Below are 26180 nucleotides of genomic sequence, written 5' to 3'. Positions count from 1 at the left end.
ACCAAAAGCACCAGGACTAGATAGGTTCACTGGTGAAACATTTAATCATGCCAATTCCCTATAGTCCCTTGAAGAAAATACAAGCAGAGGAAAATATTTTTCCAAATCATTCTATGAGGCCAGGATTATCTTAACACCAAGACCAGGGAAAAAAACACAAGAAAATTATGGATCAGTATCTCTCATGAACATAGATGCAAAATTCTCAAAAAAAAAATTAGCAAATCAAATCCAAAATTGTATAGAAAGAATTATACACCATGACCAACCAGGATTTACAAGAAGTATGCAAGGCTGGTTCAACATTCCAAAACCAACACATCAAATCACATCAATGGAATGTGATGGTATTCATTACATCAACAGCTAAATAAGAAAAAAAAATACACATGATCATATCAGTAGATGCAGAAAAAGCATGTGACAAAACCCAACACCCACTTATAATAAAAATCCTCAGTAAACTAGAAATAGAGGGGAACTTTTTCAAATTGATAAAGAGCCTACAAAAACCTACAGCTATCATTATACTTAATGGTGAGAAGCTCAAAGCTTTTCCACTAAGATCAGGAAAAAAGCAAAGGTGTCTTCTCTTTCCACTACTTTTTAACATCTTTCTTTTTTTAAAAGATTTTATTTATTTATTTGACAGACAGAGATCACAAGTAAGCAGAGAGGCAGGCAGAGAGAGAGGGAAGCAGGCTCCCCGTTGAGCAGGGAGCCCAATGCGGGGCTCAATCCCAGAACCTGGGGATCATGACCTAAGCTGAAGGCAGAGGCTTTAACCCACTGAGCCACCCAGGCGCCCCTCCACTACTTTTTAACATCTTAATGGAAGTCCTAACTAATGCATTAAGGGGGGAAAAAAGGACATAAAAGACAAACAGATTGGGAAGGCAGAAATAAAACTGCTTTTTTTCATTGATGACATGATTATCTAAGTAGAAAATTCTAAATAATCAACCCCAAAGTTCCTGGAACTAGTAAGTAATTATAGCCAGATCATAGGATGCAAGGTTAATATGAAAACCAACGACGTTTCTATATATAAGGAATGAGCAAGTGGAATTTGAAATAAGAACACATTACCATTTACTCTACCACTCCCAAAAATGAGATACTTAGATAGAAATCTAACAAAATATGTATAAGATCTGTATGAGGAAAACTATAAAACACTAATAAAAGATAGCAAAGAACTAAATAAATACAGAGATAATCCATGTTCATGGATAGGAAGACTCAATATTGTCAAATGTCAGTTCTTCCCAATTTGATCTATAGATTCAATACAATCCAATCAAAATCCTAGCAAGTTATTTTTTGGATATCAACCAACTCATTGTAAAGTTTATATGGAAAAGCAAAAGACTCAGAATAGCTAAAACAATATTGAAAGACAAGAGCAAAGTTTTTCTTCAAAAAGGACTGACACTATCTGACTTGAAGACTTATATAAAGGCACAGTAATCAAGGCAATGTATTATTGGGAAAAAAACAGAAAAACAGACCATGAAACAGAATAGAGAGCTCAGAAACAGACACATCAATAAAATCAACTAATCTTTGACAAGAGAGCAAAGGCAATACAATGGATCAATGATAGTATTTTCAACATGGTGCTAAAACATTGGATATCCACATGCAAAAAAATGAATCTAGACACAGATCTTACACCTGTCACAAAAATTAAGTCAAAAGGAGTCATAGACCTAAATGTAAAATGCAAAACTATAAATCTCCTAGAAGATAATACAGCTAGAAATCTAGATGACCTTGGGTATGGTAATGACTTTTTTGATACAAGACCAAAAGGATGACCCATGAAACAAAGAACTGATAAGGCAGACTTCCCTAAAATTAAACACTTTTGCTCTGTGACCAACATGCCAAGAGAAGGAAAAGACAAACCACAAACTGGGAGAAAATTTTTGCAAAGCCGCATGTGATAAAGGGATGTTATCCAAAACATAAGAGGAACTCTTAAAAACACAACAATAAGAAAACAAACAATATGACTTAAAAAATGGGCGAAAGACTTTAACAGACACCTTGCCAAAGATATACAGATATATAAATAAGCACATGAAAAGACATGCCACATCATATATCATCAGGGAGATGTAAATTAAAACAACACACTACCACTATATACTTATATTAGAATGGCCCAAAACCAAAACAATGCCAACACTAATTGCTGGTGAGGATGTGGAGCAAAGGAACTCTTATTCATTGCTGGCGACAGTACAAAATGGTACAGCTACTTTGGACTTTTAATTTTTTTTCATTAATTTTTTTATTTGACAGAGGGAGAGAGAGCACAAGTAGGCAGAAGAGCAGGCAGAGAGATGGGGGGGAAGCAGGCTCCCCGCCGAGCAGAGAGTACGATGCGGGGCTCTATCTCAGGACTCTGAGATCATGACCTGGGTTGAAGGCAGAGGCTTAATCCACTGAGCCACCCGGGCAGCCCAGTTCAGCTACGTGGGAAGACAGTTTAGCAGTTTCTTCCAACACTAAACATACTCTTGCTATAGTAAGTACTATTAATTGTGTAAGACTAATGAATCACAGACATGTACCCACGAAACAAATAATACATTATATATTAATTAAAAAAGGAAAAAAATAACTATACTTACCAACTTTGAAAAAAAAAAACAAAACTAAATTAAACTAAACATACTCCTACCATAGGATCCAGCAATTACATTCCTTGGTATTTACCCAAAGGAGCTGAAAATTTATGCCCACAAAAAAACTTCTATAAAAACTTGATGTCAAATTATGTAGACGCAAAATGACTTTCAAAGTCAGAAGGAAAAAAAAACAAAAATGTTGGTTTTATACTCACATTATAGGATCTTTAAATTGCCAGTCCAGAATAAAGAAATTAAAATCATAAGTCCTGTATCACATATTATGAGTACAAGGTATTCGAGAAAGATGATACGAAACTTCATCAGTGGCTCCACACTCCCAGAAAAGGTTTTGGCTCTATTATCTAAAGACTGTTGAACAAATGTAATTTTAGATGTTTTAAAATAAAATAAAATAAAATAAAATAAAATGTGTGAATGACTCCTTAACTGCCCTCACTAATCAGAAAATGATTCAGATCACATTGTATAAGATTTTCCTGTCCTTATCCAAAAATGATGAAGCAGTTAAGAGGTAAATAGAATGACAAATATTTGAATGTCGGGGGAAAAAATCAACATATGTCTTTGTACAAGTGAGGGGCTATTCCTACCATAATGAAAAGCTACAATAATTAAAACTGAGTGGTGATGACACAAAATAGAGAACAAGAGACCATAATAAAAAACCAGAAATAGATCTGTGTGTCAAGAGAATTAAGTATATTCAAAATAAATTACAGATGAAACAGTTTAAATGTAAAAAATTGGGTCATTAATAGAAGAAACCATGGAGAAATGTTTTTAATAATCGTACAGTGGGGAAGCCCTTTTAAAGCATCATACAGAGCCCAGAAGCCCTGAGAGAAATGATCAATTTGACTTACTAAAAATCAGAGAGGTGCCTGGGTGGATCAGTTAAGCGTCCAACTCTTTTTTTTTTTTTTTTTTTTTAAAGATTTTATTTATTTGCTTGTCAGAGAGAGAGAAACAGAGAGAGAGAGAGAGAGCACAAGCAGGGGGAGCTGCAGGCAGAGGAAGAAGCAGACTCCACACACATAGCAAGCAGCCCACTGTGGGACTCAATCCCAGGACTCTGGGATCATGGCCTGAGCTGAAGGCAGCCATTTAACTGACTGAGCCACCCAGGTGTCCCTAAGTGTCCAATTCTTGATTATGGCTCAGGTCATGATCTCAGGATTGTGAGATCAATCCCCCGTGTGGGTATCCATGATCAGTGAGTGGGGAGTCGGCTTGAGATTCTCTCTCTCCCTCTGCACCTCCCCACCACGAGTGCATATGTGTGTGTGCGCTCTCTAAAAATAAATAAATAAATAAATAAATAAAAGATTCTCTCTCCCTCTCCCTCTGCCACCCCTCTCAGATATTTCTGCATATAAAAGCCACCATTTGAAATGGCAAAAGACAAACCAGGAAAAAATATTTGCAATTCACATTACAGACAAAGGATTAATACCATTAATAAAGAACTCTTACAAATCCCTGGGAAAAGACTAACAATCTAAGGAAAAGGGGGGAAAATTGGAAAAAGTTCACAGAAAAGGCTCTCATAAACATCTTTCATAATGAGAGAAATGTAACATTTATCTATCATATTGGGGATAGTTTATAGTTTAATAACACACTATACTGGCGAAGCAAATACTCTTATACCTTGTTGGTGAGGATGTAAATAGGCATAACTTCCTGAAGGGCAATTTAGCAGTATCTATCAGAATTGAAATGCTCATAACCTCTAGCCTAAAAATTCTACTTCTAGGAATATCCTATTGTAAAGGATTTATCCATTATAGCACTGTTACTAACTATAAATGACTGGAAGTAATCTAAAAGTCCATTACCAGGGAACTGGCTACATAAATTATGGCACATACAATGGAATATTATAAAATGATACATGTAAAAAAGAAAAAAAAATGCTTTATATGATGATTTGGAATGAATTACAAGATATATCAAGAGAAAAAAACCAAGGTGCAGAATAGTAATTACAGCATGCTTTTATTTGTGTGAAAAAAATCAGGAAATATAGCAAAGAAAATTATTCATAAAGTCTTTTATAAACATAAAAATTCTCTGGAAAGAAACTGGTAAATAGTAGTTACCTGCAGGACTGGAAGGAAATAAGATATTTCACTGACTATAGTTATATGCTTTTTTAAAACCATATAAAGGTATTGTTTATTTAAAAAATTAAATATTTTAAAGCAAGTTACAGAATGATATGTATAATATAATCTTAATATTTTAAAAAGCACATGAATGTGTAGAAAAAAAATAAGATCTATCAAAATGTTAAGAAGCAATAATACTTGGTGTTGACTTGAAGGTGATATTTACTTTCTTCAAATTCTTTTTTGCTATTTTCCAAATTTTCAACAAATAAAAATATTTAACTAATATATTCAGGAAAAAAAACACACAGAAATCTTTGTGTTGTTATGGTTATTTTTTAAATTAGACCACCAAGAAGAGGCTTCTTCTTGGCAGTGGAAAAGAGGGGAGATCTTTTTATTTCTCGTATTTAGCTGAGGAATCTTAGGGACTGAATGTCTCCACATTTCTAAGCAGTAGATAGGAAAAGATCAAATATGCCTTGCCTTACGGGAAAACTAAAAGGTAGCCCAGATGCAGGCTGTCAAGAAAAATAATCTAAAAATATGATCATGATGTTCTAGCTTTCATAAGGCCCTGAGTGATTTAAAAAATAAAGTTCACATTCCATAACACATCCTTATGAAAGCACAAAATAGATATGACCAGCATGAATCACTGTATCCCTTCCCCCTCTCCAAGGGCACAACACCCAGAATAGCTTCCTGATGACGCAGCAGCCAGAAGCCTTTGAAAGCATTAATCTTTGGGGAGGAAATGAGAGGGAGAAATAAGTCCCTGACACAGCCATTAATTGTTAGGTCTTCACAAGGCAGAAGAGGGTAGCAGTGAAACTGGTATGGATCTTCTGGTCATGATTCTTTCCATTACAGTCTGCAGCTGAAAAGTGTGTTCAAGACAGCTTTGCCTGGTTTACTCTGTTTTCACTTATTAACACTAATGCTTTTCTGCAGATGACCATATACTTTAATATTTTTCATTCTGATAACCACATGCTTTCACAGATATCATTCGTTAATAATTCTAACAAGATACGCTAATATTGTTTTGCATTTACCAAGCATCCTTCATTTGGAATCCCATTACTTTACTATTTCATTATGACATTTTCTCTTTCTGGCACAGATGGGAAAACTGTCTTGTAATATGGGGAAGTGATTACTCTAGACGATGATGTAAAATTAGTAACAGAGCCAAGAAAAGAACCTTTTTGCTATCAAAATGCAAGTGCTTAACCACTAAATGGTAGCGACACTAATCTGGTAGTTATTTTGGTCATCAGCCTGGGAAACTTATATTGAGTTTTTATACAACATGTGGCATGATTCCCAAGGTTCTGGCTTGGCAAGGTCACAAATCAGTGTTAAAAATAGGAGGAAGGGCAATCTAATGAGGAAAATAAGTTTGTTTTGGGTCATGTTCTGCTTGGCCTGTACAACAGACTGCTAGATGATAACGTATAGCAGACAGCTAGTCTTATGGATCTGGAGTTCAGCAGAGGTGTCTGAGCTGGGGGTATTTAGTGCACAGGTGATAGTTAAAACAATGCAAGTGGATGAGGCTGTTTCCGGAAAATGTACAAAGTAAGACAAGATAAGGATGTAGGACAGAATCCCATTAAAAGCTAGAATCCAAGAAGAAGAGATTCCAGAGAAAGAAACTAAGAAGGAATGGTCACAGAGGTAGGAAGACTCTATGACATTAGAAGATAATAATGCTGTATAAGTCAAGGTGTGATGATGATCAACAGTAAAGAACATCAGACAGGGTTCAAAGGAGAAGAAACGTTCATGTATCTGATAACATGGACATCATTTTACCTAAATTTCAGTAGCAGGATCACCAGTGGTATGGCAAAAAACCAGACTGTAGTGGGTTAACTAATTTGTTCTATACATTCCCGTCTTCATAACTATAACTATTTTTTTTCCCATCAGACTACATGTAACTTGAAACTTAAAAAATGAAAGAAACATTTATTATTTCCTGTGTGCCACAAACTGTACTATGCAAATTTTTATGCTAGTTTATTTAACCTTTCCATCAAACATTATGATGTAAATATTATCCTCATTTTTATAGATGAGAAAAACAATGCTCAAAAAATTAATATTACCTAATAGTTAAGATCAACTGTCAATTTCTTATGTTTCTTAAAGCTTTTCATGTATATTATCTCATTCAATTCTCACAATAATCCTATGAGGTAGGTACCAGTGTTATCTCATTTTACAAATGAGTAAACAGAGGCATAAAGCAGTAACTTATCCATACCACATAGTGCTGAAGCTGGGATTAAAATATGAACAGTTCAACTCAGAAATCTGTAACGGTAACTACTATTTCATTTTTTTCCCCAAGGACCCGAGCGTTGTGTCTAGATTTCAATCTGGGTTCTATCTGATTCCAAAGACTTTTATCATTCTACTACACAATGCTGCTTCCAAATTCCTAGAACGGTGTTTGAATAATAGTAACTATTAAGAAACTCTTGAGCCTCTACCTTCCGCTCAGGTCATGATCTCAGGGTCCTGGGATCAAGCCCCGCATCAGGCTCTCTGCTCAGCGGGGAGTCTGCTTCCCCCTCTCTCTCTGCCTGCTTCTCTGCCTACCTGTGATCTGTCTCTCTCTGTCAAATAAATAAGTAAAATCTTTAAAAGAAGAAAAAGAAACCCTTTGAGAGAGCCTCACTTTCAGAACTTATTTTGAATAAAGAAAATCTTACCTAAGCCAACTTCTCCACTGAGTTCTGAAAATATCCAGTAAGAACATTAGTTTAAAGATACTGTTCGGAATATACACATATTTTTAGACGGGAGGGTAGCATATGAATTCCTTAATGCTAATTATTTGATTAGCTCTTTTTCAGTGTGACTGCTAGTCTAGTTGAGAATAAATTCTGATTAAAAAAGAAAAAGACAGCACGCCTGGGTGGCTCAGTGGGGTGAGCCTCTGCCTTTGGCTCAGATCATGATCTCAGGGTCCTGGGATCAAGCCCTGCATTGGGCTCTCTGCTCAGCGGGGAGCCTGCTTCCCCCTTTCTTTCTGCCTGCCTCTCTGCCTACTTGTGATCTCTCTCTCTGTCAAATAAATAAATAAAATCTTTTTTTAAAAAGAGAGATAAAGAAGAAGAAAAAGAAAAAGACAAGCTTGGCTCAAGGGAGAGAGTTCCAGGGAAGAATACTTAGACCCTGACATGGGATGAGCATGAGTGTTTGGGAACACATGATTATGCACATATTTGTGAGGTCTGATTTTTTTTAAAGTAGCATACCAGAGCCAATGACTCACTTGACAATTATACCCAGATATGAACCTTATCTAAAACACTGCAAATGGAGTAACTGCCAAAGACGAAGCAAAACCATTAAGTATTATTACATTCTATTCATTATCAATACTCCAAGTTTATTAGAGTGTTTGAGGATATTACAGAAAAGAACTCAACATTAATAAACTTTATATTTAAAAAAATTAAGCTATAACTTAAACTACCACTCCCAAGAATCAACGAGTTACCTACAAAATGATGCTCAAAGGATATTATAAAAATGACAATATTCTGTAAATACTTCTCCTAGGGTGCTCCTAAGAGAAAAATCCTAGTGATTCGTCATTATTGTCCTTATTGTCCTCCTCATGATCATCATGTTACAGTCCTATCCTCAAGGACTCTCAGACTAGGAGCCTTCATCTTCTCCCTGCCAACACCTTAATGCAATTTTGTCTTTCCAACAAGTGGTGCAGTCAATCTGGAAGAAAAGAAGAAGTTCACATACCTGGTCATGGATGAGCCCATGATAGAGGATGCTTTGCATGTCTCTGCAAAGCCGTTCCAGGCCACCATACTTGGACCAGACATTGGGACTGTTGGCTGACACCAAACCCTCCACGGTAGTCTTCAAATTACCCAGCAACTGCCAGTGCTCCCTCCTGCAAGGGCATCAATTATAATCAATGGTTAGTTAACTTTGTTGTATCTGATCCTAATCATGTCAAAGAAAGTCTAAGCCAAGAAGCCTCCTGCCCTATATCCTAACATTTTATCCCCTATTAATTTTTTACTTGGGCATAAAACCCAATTCTGGAAGAACTTAAGTTGTAAAGAACACTAAGATTAAAAAAAAAAAAAAAGACAAAACAAAGAAAACTCCCTCAATCTTAATGTGGCATATTATGCATCGTAAGGTGATCTTCATCTATTATCTCATTTAATTCTCACATAAATAACCTATAACCCATGTTTCTAGGAGTGTGACCCATTAAGATCCATTTCTGGAAATGATAGTAGTACATGAGCAACATATAAAGAGATGAGGGCATTGCTCAAAACCAGAAATCTTTTTCCAAGTAAAAAAGTAAAAAATGAATTTTTATTCACTATATTTCCATGCACTGAGTACACATACCTGTACACAAGTATTATGGTTAAGAATATAAATTATCCATTACTTCCCCCCATAGTTCTTTAAGCTAAAATAAAGACAAAAATGTTTTGTTTGGGTGGCTCAGTGGGTTAAGCCGCTGCCTTCGGCTCAGGTCATGATCTCGGAGTCCTGGGATCGAGTCCCGCATCGGGCTCTCTGCTCAGCGGGGAGCCTGCTTCCCTCTCTCTCTCTCTGCCTGCCTCTCCATCTACTTGTGATTTCTCTCTGTCAAATAAATAAATAAAATCTTTAAAAAAAAATGTTTTGTTTGCACTAAGTCATTTAGGGACATGCCCCCAAATCAGTCAACTTTTGGCTTATTCTGAACAATCTAAAGTACTGAAGAGGAAAAGTCTGAAAATTGTTATACTGCACACTTTACCTTGCCCTTCCATTTCTCATTAGAATACTACTCTTAATACTTTCCAAGGACAGTCACAGGAATAATTTTTTTCAGGTAACTTTCATCATACTATTTTACATCATTTAAATACCTTTAGAAGCATTCTGAATCTTTTCTATCTGTATTCAAAACTATTTATACAAAAACTATTTATACAAAATTTATATAAATTTATTCAAAACTATTTATACAAAACTATGTATACAAAACTATTTATAACTTATTTGTACACTTTCTGAGTCATTTTTAAAAGTGGATGAGTACAGTAAGACAAAATAAGATGAACAAAGCTAGGTCCAGTATAAAAGTGTCATCTAAAAAGAGAAAGTCAGATGAATCTCAATCTGGTCTTCCGCTCTCAAAACATTAAGACCAAGAATTTATTCAAACTGGGAGACAACCTTACACCATTCAACATTCAAGTCACCAAACTCACTTGAGCCATTTCTTTCTTCCCCACTTTTATTGAGATATGATTGACATATTATATTACTTTAAGGTATATAACATAAGGATTTGATATACATATTATAAAATGATTACCACAATAAAATTAGTTAACATTAATCACCGAACAAAGTTAGAAATTTTTTCTTGTGATGAGAACATTTAGATCTACTTTCTTAGCAACTTTCAAATATATAATACAGTATTGTTAACTATAGTCACCCATGCTGTACATTACATCCCCAGAATTTATTTATCTTATTACTGGAAGTTTGTATCTTTGGACCACCTTCACCCTCATTCCCCACACCCCCACCTCTAGCAACCACCAATCAATCTGTTCTCTGTTTCTATGAGTTTGACTTTTCTAGACTCCACATATAAGTGAGAGCATACAGTATCTGTCTTTCTCGAACTGACTTATTTCATTTAACATAAAGCTCTAAAGGTCCATCCATATTGTCAAAAATGGCAGGATTCCCTTTTTTAGGGCTGAATAATATTCCCGTGTGTGTGTGTGTGTGTGTGTGTGTGTGTGTGTGACATTTTCTTTATCCATTCATCTATCAGTGGATACTAAGGTTGTTTCCATGCCTTGCCTATTATAAATACTGCTTCAGTGAATACTGGGGTACAGATATCTCTTCAGCATCCTGTTTTTGTTTCCTTTGGATACAGACCCAGAAATGAAATTGCTGAATCAAATGTATTTCTATTTTTAATTTTGAGGAATCTCCATACTGTTTTCTACAGTGGCTGCACCACTATATTCCCACCAAAAGTGCACAAGGATTCCCTTTTCTCTACATTCTCACCAACACCTGTCATTCATCTTTTTGATAACGGCCCTTCTAAAAGGTGTGAGGTGATAACTCAAAATAGTTTTGATTTGCATTTCCCTGATGACTGATGATGCTGAGCACCCCTCCATGTACTTGTTGGCCACTTCCCTGTTCTATTTCCATACCAGTCCTTAGCGATATCTCAAATAACTAAGATGCACAAGGGACTTAGATGGCCATTAAAATGCCACTTATTGTTACATTGTGAGAAACTACCATCACAGAGGCCATCTGACTACCAACTTCTGCTTCAGTGATTCTCCAACTCCTATGCTTCCTTAGGGTTAATCTGGTCTGTTCAGATAGACACGGTTTTCACATTTCAACAGGTTACAATCACGTCTTGTAGGCCTGAGAGCAGTTTGTTTACTAAAGCAACTTTGCGTATCTATGTTCTGATTTATTCTGATTTAATCTTTAAAAAAATTTTTTATTTAAACTCAGTTTAGTTAACATATACTATATTATTAGTTTCAGGAGTAGAATTTAGTGATTCATCAGTTGCATATAACACCCAGTGCTCATTATTACATCAGGTGCTCTCCTTGACGCCCATCACCCATTTATCCCATTCCCCAACCCACCTCCCCTCTAGCAACCCTCAGTTTATTTCCTAGAGTTCAGAATCTTTTCTGGTGTGCCTCCCTCTCTGTTTTCATCTTACTTTATTTTTCCTTCCCTTCCCCTATGATCATCTATTTTGTTTCTTAAATTCCACATATGAGTGAAATCATATGGTATTTCTCTTTCTCTGACTTATCTCATTTAGCATAATACCCTCTAGTTTTATTAATGTCATTGAAAATGGCAAGATTTTATTCTTTTTGATGGCTGAGCAATACTTCTGATTTATTCTTGATCTTACAAGCTTAACTGTCAAAGAACTATCGTGATAAATTCTGAAAGCAGACACAAATACCCCATCATCCTACTAGGCTGTGATTCCAAAATTATATAAAGAATCCTGAAATCCAAGAAACCTGAGCATTCAGATCTACTACCAACTTCTGGACAAAGCTAAGGAACTTTCCCTCCCCATACTATAGTGTCCCTAAGGTACCAAAGCTACAAAAGAATGTGGCTCTTATTCTAAGATATACCAAATCACTTACATTTGGTATATGCTCAAAGAAAAGTAAACTTTTAAAATTTTGATTTACATAGTCTATTTAGTATCTTTACCTTTTGAGGTTCCTTTACCCTAATGATACAGTTACCACTTTCAGAGAGTTGAAATGCTAAACTCAACTGAAGCCCATACACAGTGGTGGGACTAATCTATTCATACCTGAATCTTGGATGCAAGTAAACAGATCAGCATGAGAAATCAAATATGACTCTGCATTCTTGAACCACATTTTCAGCAAGTAAGGTCAGTCTTTCTTGGGGCAAACCTGCTTGGTAATAATTATTTGAATAGTATCACCTTGGATTCATATGTAATCTTTACCTGGGCAAAGGTAAGGTCTTTGAAGTATATTAGGTTCAAAGTAGTTCTTTGCAGAGCCACTTTTGCAAGTACACAGAGTGCTCTCCCTTAATCACTGTAAATTAAAAGTCTTTCTAAGCATCTCATCATGTGCCAAGGAAAAATCAGGCCTAAGTGGCAAGGGACAGCATAATCCATCCCTACTCGAATCACTTTCATCAAAAACCTCAGAATAAAGTCCCACATATTTTTGGGGGGGGGGAGAATTTTGACTTCATTCCTCCTTTAAAGAGGAACATAAATTGCTTAAGCAACTCAAATAAGATTATTCAAGGAAAAAGTTTTCCTAAAAGCCAGCTCAGTCTTAAGCTTGTCATGTCATGTCATGTCATGTCATGTCACAATCAGAAGTAATACTCAAGGAACCAGCATTACCGTGATACTAAAACCAGATATGCTACAAAAAAAGAGAGAGAGAGAGAGAGAAAGAGTGAGAGAACTACAGCCCAATGTCTCTGATGAACATGTATATAAAAATCCTCAAAAAATATTAGCAAACCAAAAGCATCAATATGTTACAATAATCATTCACTATCAATCACAATCATTCACTATCATTCACAATCAAGCAGGATTTATTTCTGGGATACAAGAGTGGTTCAATATTCACAAATCAATCAGTATGATATACCACATCAACAAGAGAAAGAATTAAAAAACTATATGATCACTTCAATAGATGCAGAAAAAGCATTTGACAAAGTACAACACCCATTTATTATAAAAACGCTCAGCAAAAAAGATTTAGAGGGAACATACCTCAACATAATAGAGGTCTTATAAGAAAAACACAACAAACATCATACTCAGTGCAGAGCTTTTCCCCTAAGATCAGGAACAAGAGGAACAAAACAAGGATGTCCACTTTCACCCCTTTCTATTCATAGTAGGGCAAGTCCTAGCCACAGCAATCAGACAACAAAAAGAAATAAAAGGCATCCAAATTGATTTAAAAAAAAAAAAGGAGTAAAACTTTCCTTATTTGTAGATGACATGATACTATTTACAGAAAATCCTAAACATTCCACCAAAACACTGTTAGTAGTGATAAATGAATTCAGTAAGATCACAGGATACAAAACCAATATACAGAAATTTGCTGCATTTCTATACACTAATAATGAAGTAGCAGGAAGAGAAATTTTTTAAAAAATCCTATTTACAATTACACCAAAACAATAAAATACCTAGAAATAAACTTAACCAAGTAGGTGAAAGACGTATATTCTGAAAACAATGAAACACTGATGAAAGAAATTGAAGATAACACAAACAAATGGAAAGATATTCCATGCTCATGGACTGGAAAAACAAATACTGTTAAAATGTCCATACTATCCAGAACAATCTACAGATTTAATGCAATCCCTAGCAAAGTATAAATAGCATTCTTCTCAGAACTAAAACAAACAATCCTAAAAATTGCATGGAAACACAAAAGACACCAAATAGCCAAAGCAATCTTGAAAAAGAAGAGCAAAACTGGAAATATCACAAGCCCAGATTTCAAGATACACTACAAAGCTATAGTAATCAAAAACAGGCACAAAAACAGACACACATCAATAGAACACAATGGAGAGCCCAGAAATAAACTCAGGATTATATGGTCAATTAATTTTTGACAAAGGAGGCAAGAAGATGTAACTAGAAAAAGACAGTCTCTTCAAAAAATGGTGTTGTGAAAACCGGACAGCTACATGCGAAAGAATGAAACTGGACCAATTTACATATACACAATATAAACTCAAAATGGATTAAGGACCTAAATGTGAGATCTGAAACCTGAGAGCTCTAGAAGAGAGCACAGGCAGTAATTCTCTGACATTAGCAATATTTTTCTAAATATGTCTCCTGAAGCAAGGGAAACAAAAGCAAAAATAAACTACTGGGACTACATCACAATAAAGCTTCTGCACAGCAAAGGAAACCATCAGCAAAACTAAAAGACAATTATAGAATGGAAGATAATATTTGCAAATGACATATCTGATAAAGGGTTAGTATCCAAAATATATAAAGAACTTCCAAAATTCAACATCAAAAAAATAAATAATCCAATTAAAAAGCAGGCGCAAGACATGAACAGACATTTCTACAAAGAAGACATACAGACAGCCAACAGACACATGAAAAGATGTTCAACCTCACTCATCATGAAGCGAATGCAAATCAAAACCACAATAAGGTATCACTCTACATCTGCCAGAATGGCTGAAATCAAAAACATAAGAAACAGCAAGTGCTGGTGAGGATGTAGAAGAAAAAGGAACCCTCCTGCTCTGTTGGTAGGAATGCAAAGTCGTGCAGTCAATGTGGAAAACAGTGTGGAGTCTCCTCAAAAATTAAAAAAATAGAACTACCCTATGATACAGTAATTCTACTACCCATATTCTTTACGTAATATGAAAATACTAATTTGAAAAGATATACGCAACCTAGCGCAGAGCTGGTGCAGGGCTGGATGTCATGACCCTGACCTCATGACCTGAGCCAAAATCAAGAACTGGATGCTTAACCAACTGAGCCACCCAGGTGCCCCACAAATTTTATCTCTTTAAAACAGTGCAATGCCCCAGGTGATATATGGAAGTGTCCAATCACTATATTGTACACCTGAAAATAATATTACACTATTTAACTAACTGGAATTTAAATGAAAACATAATAAATAAATAAATGAAAAGTGCTATGCCATATAACTAACACATAATCACTAAAAATAAGTGAAATATATGACAAATAATATACACATAATAAGTTATTGTAAAGTGAGATTCAATCCAAGAAATACATATAAGCATATCTTTGATCCCCAGTGCCCTTTTTAGGAAGGACAAGGAAATAGCTTCAACTTATTGGCATACCCCCTCCACAGTGTGCCATTTATCTGCAATTTCAGGTATCTACCTGAAATCAAGACTGTAGGTCAGGTTGTCCCAAGTCAGATTATGATTTGATCCCTGAAATGTGAAGACAGGTATGTGATATCTAAATGATGGAATATCATGAAACCATTAAAATCTTTGATTAGAAAAAGTTCCCAAAGTTAATGATATATTAAAGTATAAAAGGCAGAATATAAAATTGTATTTATGATCTCAGGTAAAAATATTGAGAGAAATGGAGATATGTAATAATAGTTACCTCTAGTTCTGTGAGGGAAATACAGAGGAGAGAAACTGTTTAGCCCTTCCTTCTTTGTAGCTTTTCTTTTTATTTTTAAAGATTTTACTTATTTATTGGTCAGAGAGAGAGAGAGACAGAGCATAGGAGCACACAAGCAGACAGAGTGGCAGGCACAGGGAGAAGTAGGTTCCCTGCCAAGCAGGGAGCCTGATAGGGACTCGATCCCAGGATTCTGGGATCATGACCTGAGCTGAAGGCAGATGCTTAACCAACTGAGCCACCCAGGCATCCCTGTTTAGCCCTTCCTAAACAATTCTAGCAATTAATGAAAGATCAAGAATCTGAACAAAATTAGCTAACAAGAGGCTGGAAAGTACCATCAAGGATTTTTAAATCCCCAAAGTGGGAAGGGCATCTTAGGCTGAAAGATTGTGGTCAGGCAAACACCTGGGACTTTTAATACCAAAAAGCACTCCCTGAAAAGAAGTGATCTTTAAAGTAGAGGAAAACATCGCTAAGTGAAATAATTATTGGTAACACTTAAGTAACAATAGACTACTACATTTAATTTGTTTAATTTTCTTATCTGGCTCCATACTTCCTGGTTTCAATTATATAGTATTTAATGAGTACAGCATGCAGTTAATATTTATGATGTTTTAAAATAAATAATGCTCATAGGAAAAAACATCCTTGACTTTACTGTAGTTTCTCAGCTCTGGGGCACCTGGGAGAACCCAATCATTGGCTAGTTCCATCTCTTTAATGGCTGACAGCAGAATCTTAATGTCTGGGGGGAATAAGTGGTCCTCCTAGGTATGCCTATAATTTCAAATCTATTCAACAAATCCTTCACCAATCACACTACATTTGAATATTAAATTTATTTAATTTAAACAATGAGCAGATTTACCAAAAGTTAAATCCCTTATGTCAGAAACCTAACCATTGATGGTATATAAACTCCTTGGTATGGAATTCAAAAAGTCTCCATCATGTAGCCCCAGTCTAAATACCAACGTTCCCACTCGGTACTCCTCAATTTGAAAACAGTCTCTTTACCCACCACACTCTATTATAACATGCCAACCTCATACCTACTTGCATGGTTTTATTTAACAGATCTTTCCACTTAAAATGCTTCTCCTCTTGTCTCATTCAGGGATTCAGGTTCAGCTCTCGTTCAACATTCTCCTAAGAAGTTCTAAATAATTTGACCAGCTATAACTCCCTTGTTGGAAACCCCATAATATATGCTGTCAATATACCATTCCTCCTGATGATCCTTTTAAAAAAATGCTATTTAATTGTTGTTGTATGTGATTTGTTTTCTTAAGGATAGAAACCGTGTCTTTTCTATTTCTTATGTGCTGTTATTAGAAAGAGGGAGAAAATGTCATGCAGCAGAAAGAGAGCAAGGTTCACAGTCAGGCCAACCTGAATTTGAATCCGAGCTCTCCACAAACTAGTCAAGCAGTCTTAGGTAAGCCATTTAAATTTTCTAAGCTTCAGCTCCCTCAGTGTGATTGATAATCTACAGAAAGCACCATCATAGGGTAGATAATGATATTCCTTTCCTTTTCTCTTTTCTTTTCCCTCTTCGAATTTCCAGTGCATAAATATAGTAAGTCAAACTACATCAGAAGGGGTCCTGAATAAAGCCTTCTTACTCATTCTGCTCAGAAAAAAATCTGCCAAAACTATCCAGGATAGGACCGGCTGTAACACAAATTAAGACTTGTCACTGTGCTCTGCATCTTAAGAATATCTCAACTGATTTTAAACCAGGCTAAATCTCCTCTTCATAAGCATAGATTCCAAGGCCTGATCATGCTCAGGGTACTCTTGCTTAAGCAGGAAAGCTAGGAAGACTTCCTCAGAAGACTCTTGGAAGTATCTTGTATACAACAGAGATTCAAATCTGCTTACTTAATAGAATGGTAGAAACATAGAAGGTTTTATTGTAAAACAGTAAGGTTAATTTCCTGAGTCATAGAAGAAAGCCAATCTCATTACCTTAGAGTCACATCTGGGTAGCACAATGCTTTACAAGCAAGGAGGCACACCACCCCCCACCTTCGAGAGCAAAAGTAGGGGAGGAAAGACAGTGCTTCAGTTGCTTCCAGTTTTAGGGACACTATTTTAAAGTAAAAGCTAATCATCATTACAACTAAAACTAGATTATCTTAAATATTGCCAAGGCAAAGAAAAAGCAAAAGAACATAATAAAAAGTCATTTTTAAAAGATGACAGAATTAAGATAAAATAGACATGAAATAAAAATAAAAGTCAATGAAATAAACACAACTATTTAAAACCAAAGAACCAATCAAGCAAAAAGGTAGGCAGAAATTATGATATTACATCAAGACTGCATTTAAAGCAAAAATCATTTAAAAAGACAAAGAAGCCATAATGAAGATGTAGCTCTCAGTAATTTTAGGTATCTAATAACATGGCCTCAAAATATAAAACAAGGGAGTCTGGGTGGCTCAGTTAGTTAAGTGGCCAACTCTAGATTTCAACTTAGGTCATGATCTCAGAATCATGAGGTCCAGCCCTGCTTTGGGCTCTATGCTCAGCAAGGAGTTGGCTTAAGATTCTCTCTCTCTGGGCGCCTGGGTGGCTCAGTGGGTTGAGCCGCTGCCTTCGGCTCAGGACATGATCCCAGGGTTCTGGGATCAAGTCCTGCATCGGGCTCTCTGCTCAGCAGGAAGCCTGCTTTACCCTCTCTCTCTGCCTGCCACTGCCTGCTTGTGATCTCTCTCTCTGTCAAATAAATAAATAAAAATCTTAAAAAAAAAAAAAAAAAGATTCTCTCTCTCTCTCTCCCCCTCTGCCCCTCCCCATCCTGTGCACTCATGCACTCTCTCTCTCTTTCTCTCTCTCAAATAAATAATCTTTTTTTAAAAAATTTTAAAATTTAAATTTAAAATTTAAAAAAATTTAAATTTTATATTAAATTTTAAATTTTATATGTGCGTACATATCTAAAATGTATATGTATAAAATAGATTGAAATATATTAAATATACATAAATAAAAATATATAATATATAAATTTAAAATATATAAATTATATATTACATATATAATTTTACATATATGTGCATATATATACATATATATATACATATATATATATATATATATATATATAAAACAAAACACACATATGAAGCAAAAACTACAGAAAACATACAAAGAAAATCGAGGGGTGCCTGGTTGGCCCAGTCAGTGGAGAATGAGATTCTTGATCTCAGGGTTGTGGGTTCAAGTCTCACCTTGCATATAGAGATTACTTAAAAATAAAATTTTAAAAAAGTGAAAATAGAAGAGAAAAAACAATGGTAATGGGAGATTAATTATCAGATCATAAAAATCAAAAGTAAAAAAGTGATTAGAAGAGCTGAATAATATTATACATAATAAGGTTGTTCTTTAAATTTAGAAAACTACATCCTGAAGAACACTTTTTTTTAAGCATAGGACAATCAAAATCTAGCCTTGTACTAAAGTACACACAATAAAAAAAAGTTATTCAATCCTCCAAGGCATATTCTCTGTCCACAAAGCAATAAGACAATAAGCAGATAACAGAAGTAGAACAAAGAGGGGAAAAAAAAACTTGGAAAATTTAAAACTGTCAAAGGATTCTCGAGAAGGCAAAAATAAAATCATGGTATTGAAGGGGGTGGAGATGGAATGATGTCATGGCTCTGAATGCTTTCTTCGCCAAAGCATCCAAGTGAGAAAGCTCATAGGGAGACTGTCTTAGAATCTTTTAGAAATTATGGGATCTTGCTATTTTCTAGTAAAAAAAATCATCATCTCTTCACTCCTATGATCTAGCAGGATTTCTGTAAATTTCATGGCCTTACAAAGGAAGTGCCAAGTCCCTATTTAGTCGCTAATAATTTATGATTTCCTTTAATAATCCTCTCTCCTCTCAATCAAGTGTGGGTTAAACTTCAAGTCAGCCTGATGCAGAGGAACTAAAAACATGTAAGCATGACCTAGTTGTTTACTGAAAAACTCAGAATTTAATCTGTAACAGCATTGTTCAATTGAATTTTCTATGATGCTGGAAATGTTCTATATGTGTGCTGTCCAGTATGGCAGACAGTAGCCCCAGGGGCTTGAAATCTGGTTAGTATGATTAAAGAACTGAAATGTTAGATTTTATTTAATTTTAATTATTTAAACTTAAATCACCACATGTGGCCAGTGGCTATTATGTTGGACAGAGCTAGTCTATAACCACCCAGATAGGCAGGCTGGTGAAACTTAGGAAGGAAAGATTACAAAACACACACAAAAAGATTCCATTTAATAAAAGAAGTGATAAAGGAGCTATAAAAAACAGATCAGGGGTGCCAAGGTGGTGCACTCAGTTAACCAGCCGACTCTTAGTTTTGGCTCAGGTCATGATCTCAGGGTCCTGAGATCAAGCCCCAGGTCAGGCTCCACACTTAGCATGATGTCTGCATCAGGATTCTCTCTCTCCCTCTCCCCCCCCCCCCCCCGCCTTTTCTCCTCCCCCCCCCCCCCCCCCCAAAAAAAAGGGAAAAATTTAAAAAAAAAAAAAAAAAAAAAAAGCAGACCAGCTGTGGGGAGGATAGATACTGGGATAAGCTTCAGCTTAGGGTCCCTGCTGTTTGCTGATAGGCCTCCCTCTCCTCTGTTCTGCACAATAGCATTTCCCCCCAAAGCATCAACAATATGTTGTTGGGGTTGGGGGGACAGTGGACAATGGGGGTAGGTATACTAATAACTGGACTAGCAGTATGAATTGCTCAAAAATTATTTGATCCTCCTGCTTTACTACAAGTTCTATATAAACTGTCAACCCCTATCTCAGTCAAAGAAAAAAGAGAAAGGAAGGAAGAAAATAGAAAATGAAGATAAATGTAAAAAAGTGAAAGTGAATAGGGATAAAGGGAAAAAAGAGGCCCTTCCAAAGGCAACAGTACCACTGGCAGCTGCCCAACTATAAGACGCGTGACCAAACTGTTAATGTTTCCATTCCTTGAATAAATACTCACAGAATGTTGATTACATTAGGCACTGGGCGAGGCACTGGGCTTATGGTGGTTAAAGACGAAGAGTCTCTGGGGCGCCTGGGTGGCTCAATGGGTTAAGCCGCTGCCTTCGGCTCAGGTCATGATCTCAGAGTCCTGGGATCGAGTCCCGCATTGGGCTCTCTGCTCAGCAGGGAGCCTGCTTCTCTCTCTCTCTCTCTGTCTGCCTCTCTACCTACCTGTGATCTCTCTCTGTCAAATAAATAAATAAATAAATAAATCTTTAAAAAAAAAAAAAAAAAGACGAAGAGTCTCCATCTCTCAAGGTATTCAGAATGAAATGGGGGAAATGGGCACTTACATAACTATGTTCTGCAGAGAGATATGTTACAAAGAGAGATGGAGAAGGGCAGGTCAGGGATGCCTTCTAAAGGAGCATTATTTAAAAGATGACTAATAGCCTTCCAGGTGAAGGAGGAGGGATTGCAGGGAATGTGGAGACACAAGGATGAGAGTGGTGAAGAAGAACATGTAGGAGGCAGTGAATGCCATGGTTTTGTAACTGGGAATGTCGCAGGGATTAAAGTATGGATTAAATGTCAGGGAGGAGTTTTGACTATTTTCTATTTTTCAAGAAGAAAAGATTAAACATTTCCGAGTAAAATAGTATAATAACTTTGCTTGGCAAAAGATTAAAGTGGTGGCTATGTGGAGACAGTCTGGAATTAGGGCCAGAGTTTAGACTGGAAGGTCAGTTAGGAGGCTACTGAGACGGCCCACAATGAGAGATCATAAAGGGTCCTCGATGAATATATTGGTTATATGTGCCCAGAATTCATGTCCCTTTCTTTTGGTAACAGAACTCTCCTTTTCCACAGGGGAATCACCCCTCTGCCATATACTCGGGTACATGAAGTCCCAAGAAAGTATACCCTTGCCTCAGGATCCAGGGTTGGGCACATAATTTGGGCCTGACAGAGTGGCATATTCCATACCCTGATTATAAGAAGGGGAACATAACTCAGGTCAATCCAAAAATACTCAGCCTCCAAATTTTTGTTTTTGTTATACCTATTAGGATTGCTTTGTTTGTTTGTTTGTTGTTTTGGTTTGATTTGGTTGGGCTTGATTAGGGTTATCCTGTAGAAAAGTCTGAATGAAGACAACACATAGGGAAGAAGAGCCCACAGAGAGGGACAAATTCTTATTTAAGTCTATACTTGGTCAGGCCTGAAGTAATATTACTCCCTGGATTTTTCAGTAATACAAGCAAATATATTTGGAAATGGAGAAAGAAATAAAGCTCCCAGAGAAAAATCAGGAACAAAATTCATAGGACCTGGAAACTACCTTGATAAGGGGAATGAGGAGGAAAGTAAAATGTCACTTTGAGGGAATTTGGGTTTGCTGAGTGGGAAATGCTATTAACTGAGATACAGAACAGAAGATGGAACAGTTTTAACCAATGGACTGAGCTCAGTTTGGAGACACTAAAAAGGATTTCAATACTTCAATTTTGACTCTATCTGGATCACTGCACCAGAAAAACTGCATATAGCTGGGTTTCAAGTTCAGACTGCACAGCCTAAGGCAGTATAGGGTGGCAGAGTAAAGCCAGAAGAACCATTCCTTTCATCGTTTAGTAGTTTCACCGAACAACCTCCAAACGCCTGGCACTTACTACCCAACTAAAGAAAGAGAAGCATTATCCCTAAGCAGTATAGTGTTTTGCTAGAGTGATAAATAGCTAGATGAAAATTAAGGGAACCTACGAAATAACTAAACTCCAAGGATAAAGTGAAAAGCTAGGCTAACACCGCCCCCCATCCTCAGAGTGGAGTGCTGAACTCAGAGGAGCCATGGAAGGAAGAAGAACAAGAAATACAATTGAGAACAACAACCAGAAAAGTACATATCCACCTTATTTCAAGAAAACTGGGGAGGAGACAACAAGTAGACACTTTTTGCACTTAGCACATACCAAGCACCCCATGAAGAGTTTCATGGAAATTATCTTTTCAAAATCTCACAAGTTACCAGTCAGCAGGGCATTATTTTTCCTACTCAGATGCATGAGCCAAATTAAGCAGTAAATCTAGGATTCACAGGCAGGTCTACCTGGTTATAATGCACATTTCACTACCTCAACTGCTTTCAGAAAATATATTGATATTTTCAGAAATATATTGATAAGTTTATCCTTTGTATATAAAAATGATGCCATCTCAGAATGCCTGGATGGTTCAGTTGGTTAAGATCTGACTCTCGATTTCAGCTCTGGTCATGAACTCAGGGTCATGGGATCAAGCCTCACATTGGGCTCTGTGCTCAGCACAGAGTCTGCTTGTCCCTCTCCTTTTGCTCCTCCCCACTAATGCTCTCTCTTTCACTCTATCAAATAAATAATAAAATCTTTCTTTTTAAAAGAAAGATTTTTTTTATTTGACAGAGAGAGACAGGGAGAGAGAGTGGTAGGGGCAGAGGGAGAAGCAGATTCCCCGCCGAGCGGAGAGATGGGAGACGGATGCAGGGATCTGTCTGGGATCATGCCCTGAGCTAAAAGCAGACTCTTAACTGACTAAGCACCCAGGCACCCCATTAAATAAAAAAAAAAAAAAAAAAAAAGATCCCATCTCATCATGAAGATTTTTTCTGAACTGGGTATTTTATTGACCATAGAAAGTTAGGTTAAGAGTGACCCAGCCAAAAAAAAAAAAAAAGAGTGACCCAGCCACAATGCCTCAATTCTCAGGCACCGGTATGTATATGACAGTTGTCTACTTGGAGCTAAGGAGGCCTTGGTGCCATGAAACTTCATCAAACAACACATTCTGAGTTAACTCAGCCACCAACAAAGAGTAGGCTATAGCAACAATACTAGTGACCTTGTGGGGATAGTCCCACTGCAGAAATTAAATTTTGACTAGAGTTGCTTGGTTAAGAGGCAAGCATTAGAGGGGCACCTGGGTGGCTCAGTCAGTTGAGTGACCAACTGGGGTTGCAACTGGGGTTGCAACTGGGCCTAATGTTGGGCTCCACAATCCGCGGGGAGTCTGCTTGGAATTCTCTCCCTCTCTCTCTGCCCCTTCTTGTGCTCTCTCTCTCTCTGGTGAATAAATAAATCTTAAAAAGAAAAAAAGGTAAGCATGGAAAAAATAATAGAGAGAAAAATATACCTGCAAAGGAGCTGTCCCTACTGTCCTGAATGACAGGCAAAGAATGCTATAAAATTCATTATCTTATACATTTCTTTGTCCCACTATATTAACATAATGAGGCAGCATAGCATAAGTATTAAAAGTTCAGACTCCGGAGCCATATTGCCTGGGCTTGAATCCCAGTTCCACCAGGATTCACTGTAGGAAATTGGCAAGTTATTTATCCTGTTCATGTCTCAGCTTCCTCATCTATTAAATGGGGATAATAATAATACCTGTTTTGTTTGGCCATCATGAGAAGTAAATAATACTTGTAAGACTCCTAAGTAGTGCCTGGCATGTGATAAGTGTTTATTTAAATACATCAAATAAATAACTAACCCAGCTAGATGGGGAGGAAATGTGAATTTGAAATTTCCAGCCTAGCCTCTCCCACATGAACCGGTAAAGGAAAAGAAAACTGAACCAAAACCTTATTTAAAATTTATATGGGACCTTTCACACGAAGCATTTCACAGACATCTGGAGGAAGAATAAATAGCCAAATATACACAAGCAGAAACTGAAACGTGGAAAAGGGAAGTAAGATGTTCAATTTCACTGAACTCATCTTTCATACATCTCAGGCAGGAACCCAGGCTTGTCAGTCCACATTTTGTACACAGGCCACAAGTTAACAGTGTACATAAAAGAGGAGTCAAACTTAAAAACAGCCAGGTCTTCACCTGGGCGCATTATCTCATTAATTTTCCCCCTGCTGATGTTTTCTCACTGAAGCAAACACCTAAATATGGGAAGCACCTATACAGAGAACAAGTCACCATTTAATCAAAGTAGTCTGTAAAATCTTAAATCCTCCATTTCTAAAGGGTATGAACAAGATGTCAATAGTTTCGTATAAATAAATGTGAAATTGCTAAATTGCATTGTGGGGAAAGAGAGAAGGGTTGAAGACGAAAAGGAAATGACAGAGAGATCCTGCCACTGACAGAGGCACGCACACAATTTCTAGTTTCATTAGCAAGCCCGCTCCCCCACACCATGGCCATTACAATCGTCCACTTTCATACACAGGCCCTCCTGTCTTCCTCACAGTCATCTCCGCCTAAGCTGCTTTCTAGGCCAGTCATAGTGCCCTAACCTTTGCGCCCAGAAATTCTTACAACACCAACCTTCTTAATATTGGTCTGATATGCTGTCACCTCAAGTTTCACTCAGGCTACCAACATTGTGCCCTACCCCCATCTATAGACTCTCGCCTGCAAAAGTCTCACAAAAGCACCTCTCAATAGCTACCTCCTCTCCTGCTCCCCCTGCCCTCAGCATATCATACCCATATTAAACCCGTTCCCGTCCTATCCACGCCCTGCCAGTCCTTCTTCTCACAATTTCTTCCCAAACAAGTCTCCCAAAGTCCATCACGCCCGATACTTCTGCCGGTGGTCTCGAGCCCTCACAATCCTCCCGGTGGTTCGGTGCACCATCGGCCTTGGACCCCCCCGCGCCCTTCCCAACCCACCTGCTCTCCTCCGGCAGGCGCTCCTCGCAGCCGCCGAGCTCCATTCCCGCGCCCTCCGGCCGCATCCGGGACTACGAGGTCGCCTCCTCTCTGAAGAGAGGCGCCCCTGCCCCTTCGTCCCTAAGGGCTCCCGAAGCCCTAAGAAGCGGAGGAAGGCACCCTCGGTGGGTGGGCTCAGGGTGATGCACTACACTTGGGATGACAGCAGGAGCGGTGATTGCTGTCTCAGCTGCGGTTTCTAGCCCAGCCACCCCCACTTCCGGCTCCAAGAACTACAACTCCCAGTAAGCACTTCGAAGACTCGGCCGCTCCCGGCATGCTCCGCCCGGTCCAATCGGAGGCCGCGCTCGCGGCGAATGTCGCCTCTGGCTGCGTGCTCGCGACCGTACACTAGGCGGGGAATACCAGCGTTAGGTTGTGGAAAACGTATGGGTGCAAATCCTTACACACTCAGGTCGTGCTTCATACTCAGTGCCGCATGGGATCAGAAGTTTAGACTAGGAAATAACGCTGATCTTAATCCAAGTACAGTTAACCCCGCTTCAGCCTACCCGGGTTTAACACCTGTCGGTGATGTTTGGGGACCTCAAGCATTTTAATGAAGAGCTCACAAACTGAAGAGCACAGCTTGCTTTTGGGATCGCAAAGGAAAAGCAGGAGGGAAAGGCTCTGCGGGGAAGTTTTCCTGCAGAACTGATCAGAACAGAATTTTTAAGGATAAGTATGAATTAGCCAGGAGAAGAGAAAGTGGAAACAGTGGCCCGGGCATAAGGAAGCATGCTGGTTTGGGAAGTACTAGTTCTGAGTAGTAATAAGGCCTGGGAAGAGGTGGGGAACAGAATGGTGTTGGTGAGCAAGCACCCTAAATCGTGAAGTGCCATTTTAAAGAATTTGGATTTTATCTTTAAAACAATTAGGAGCAAATTAAGAATATGCAAATCAAGAAGTGGTTTGACCAAACTTGCTTAGA

At 37.5% G+C, this 26180-nt stretch overlaps 1 protein-coding gene across 10 annotated transcripts in view; it reads right to left on the bottom strand.

Annotated features, from left to right (window-relative positions):
* The window catches only part of RUBCN (rubicon autophagy regulator), a 55217-nt gene extending 29749 nt beyond the window's left edge, over window positions 1-25468 (bottom strand). For all 10 annotated transcript variants that reach the window (XM_059391150.1, XM_059391151.1, XM_059391148.1 and 7 more), the window contains exons 1-2: window positions 25211-25468; window positions 8555-8708 (exon numbers count right to left, since the gene is read on the bottom strand). In XM_059391150.1, the coding sequence (XP_059247133.1) occupies window positions 8555-8708; window positions 25211-25275 (219 nt within the window). In that variant the 5' untranslated portion in view covers window positions 25276-25468. The remainder of the gene's footprint in view (window positions 1-8554; window positions 8709-25210) is intronic.
* Between the last annotated feature and the right edge of the window lie 712 nt (window positions 25469-26180).

This window comes from Mustela nigripes, chromosome 2 (assembly GCF_022355385.1).
Source record: "Mustela nigripes isolate SB6536 chromosome 2, MUSNIG.SB6536, whole genome shotgun sequence".
Lineage (NCBI taxonomy): Eukaryota > Metazoa > Chordata > Mammalia > Carnivora > Mustelidae > Mustela > Mustela nigripes.
This window is presented reverse-complemented; position numbering and strand designations above follow the sequence as displayed.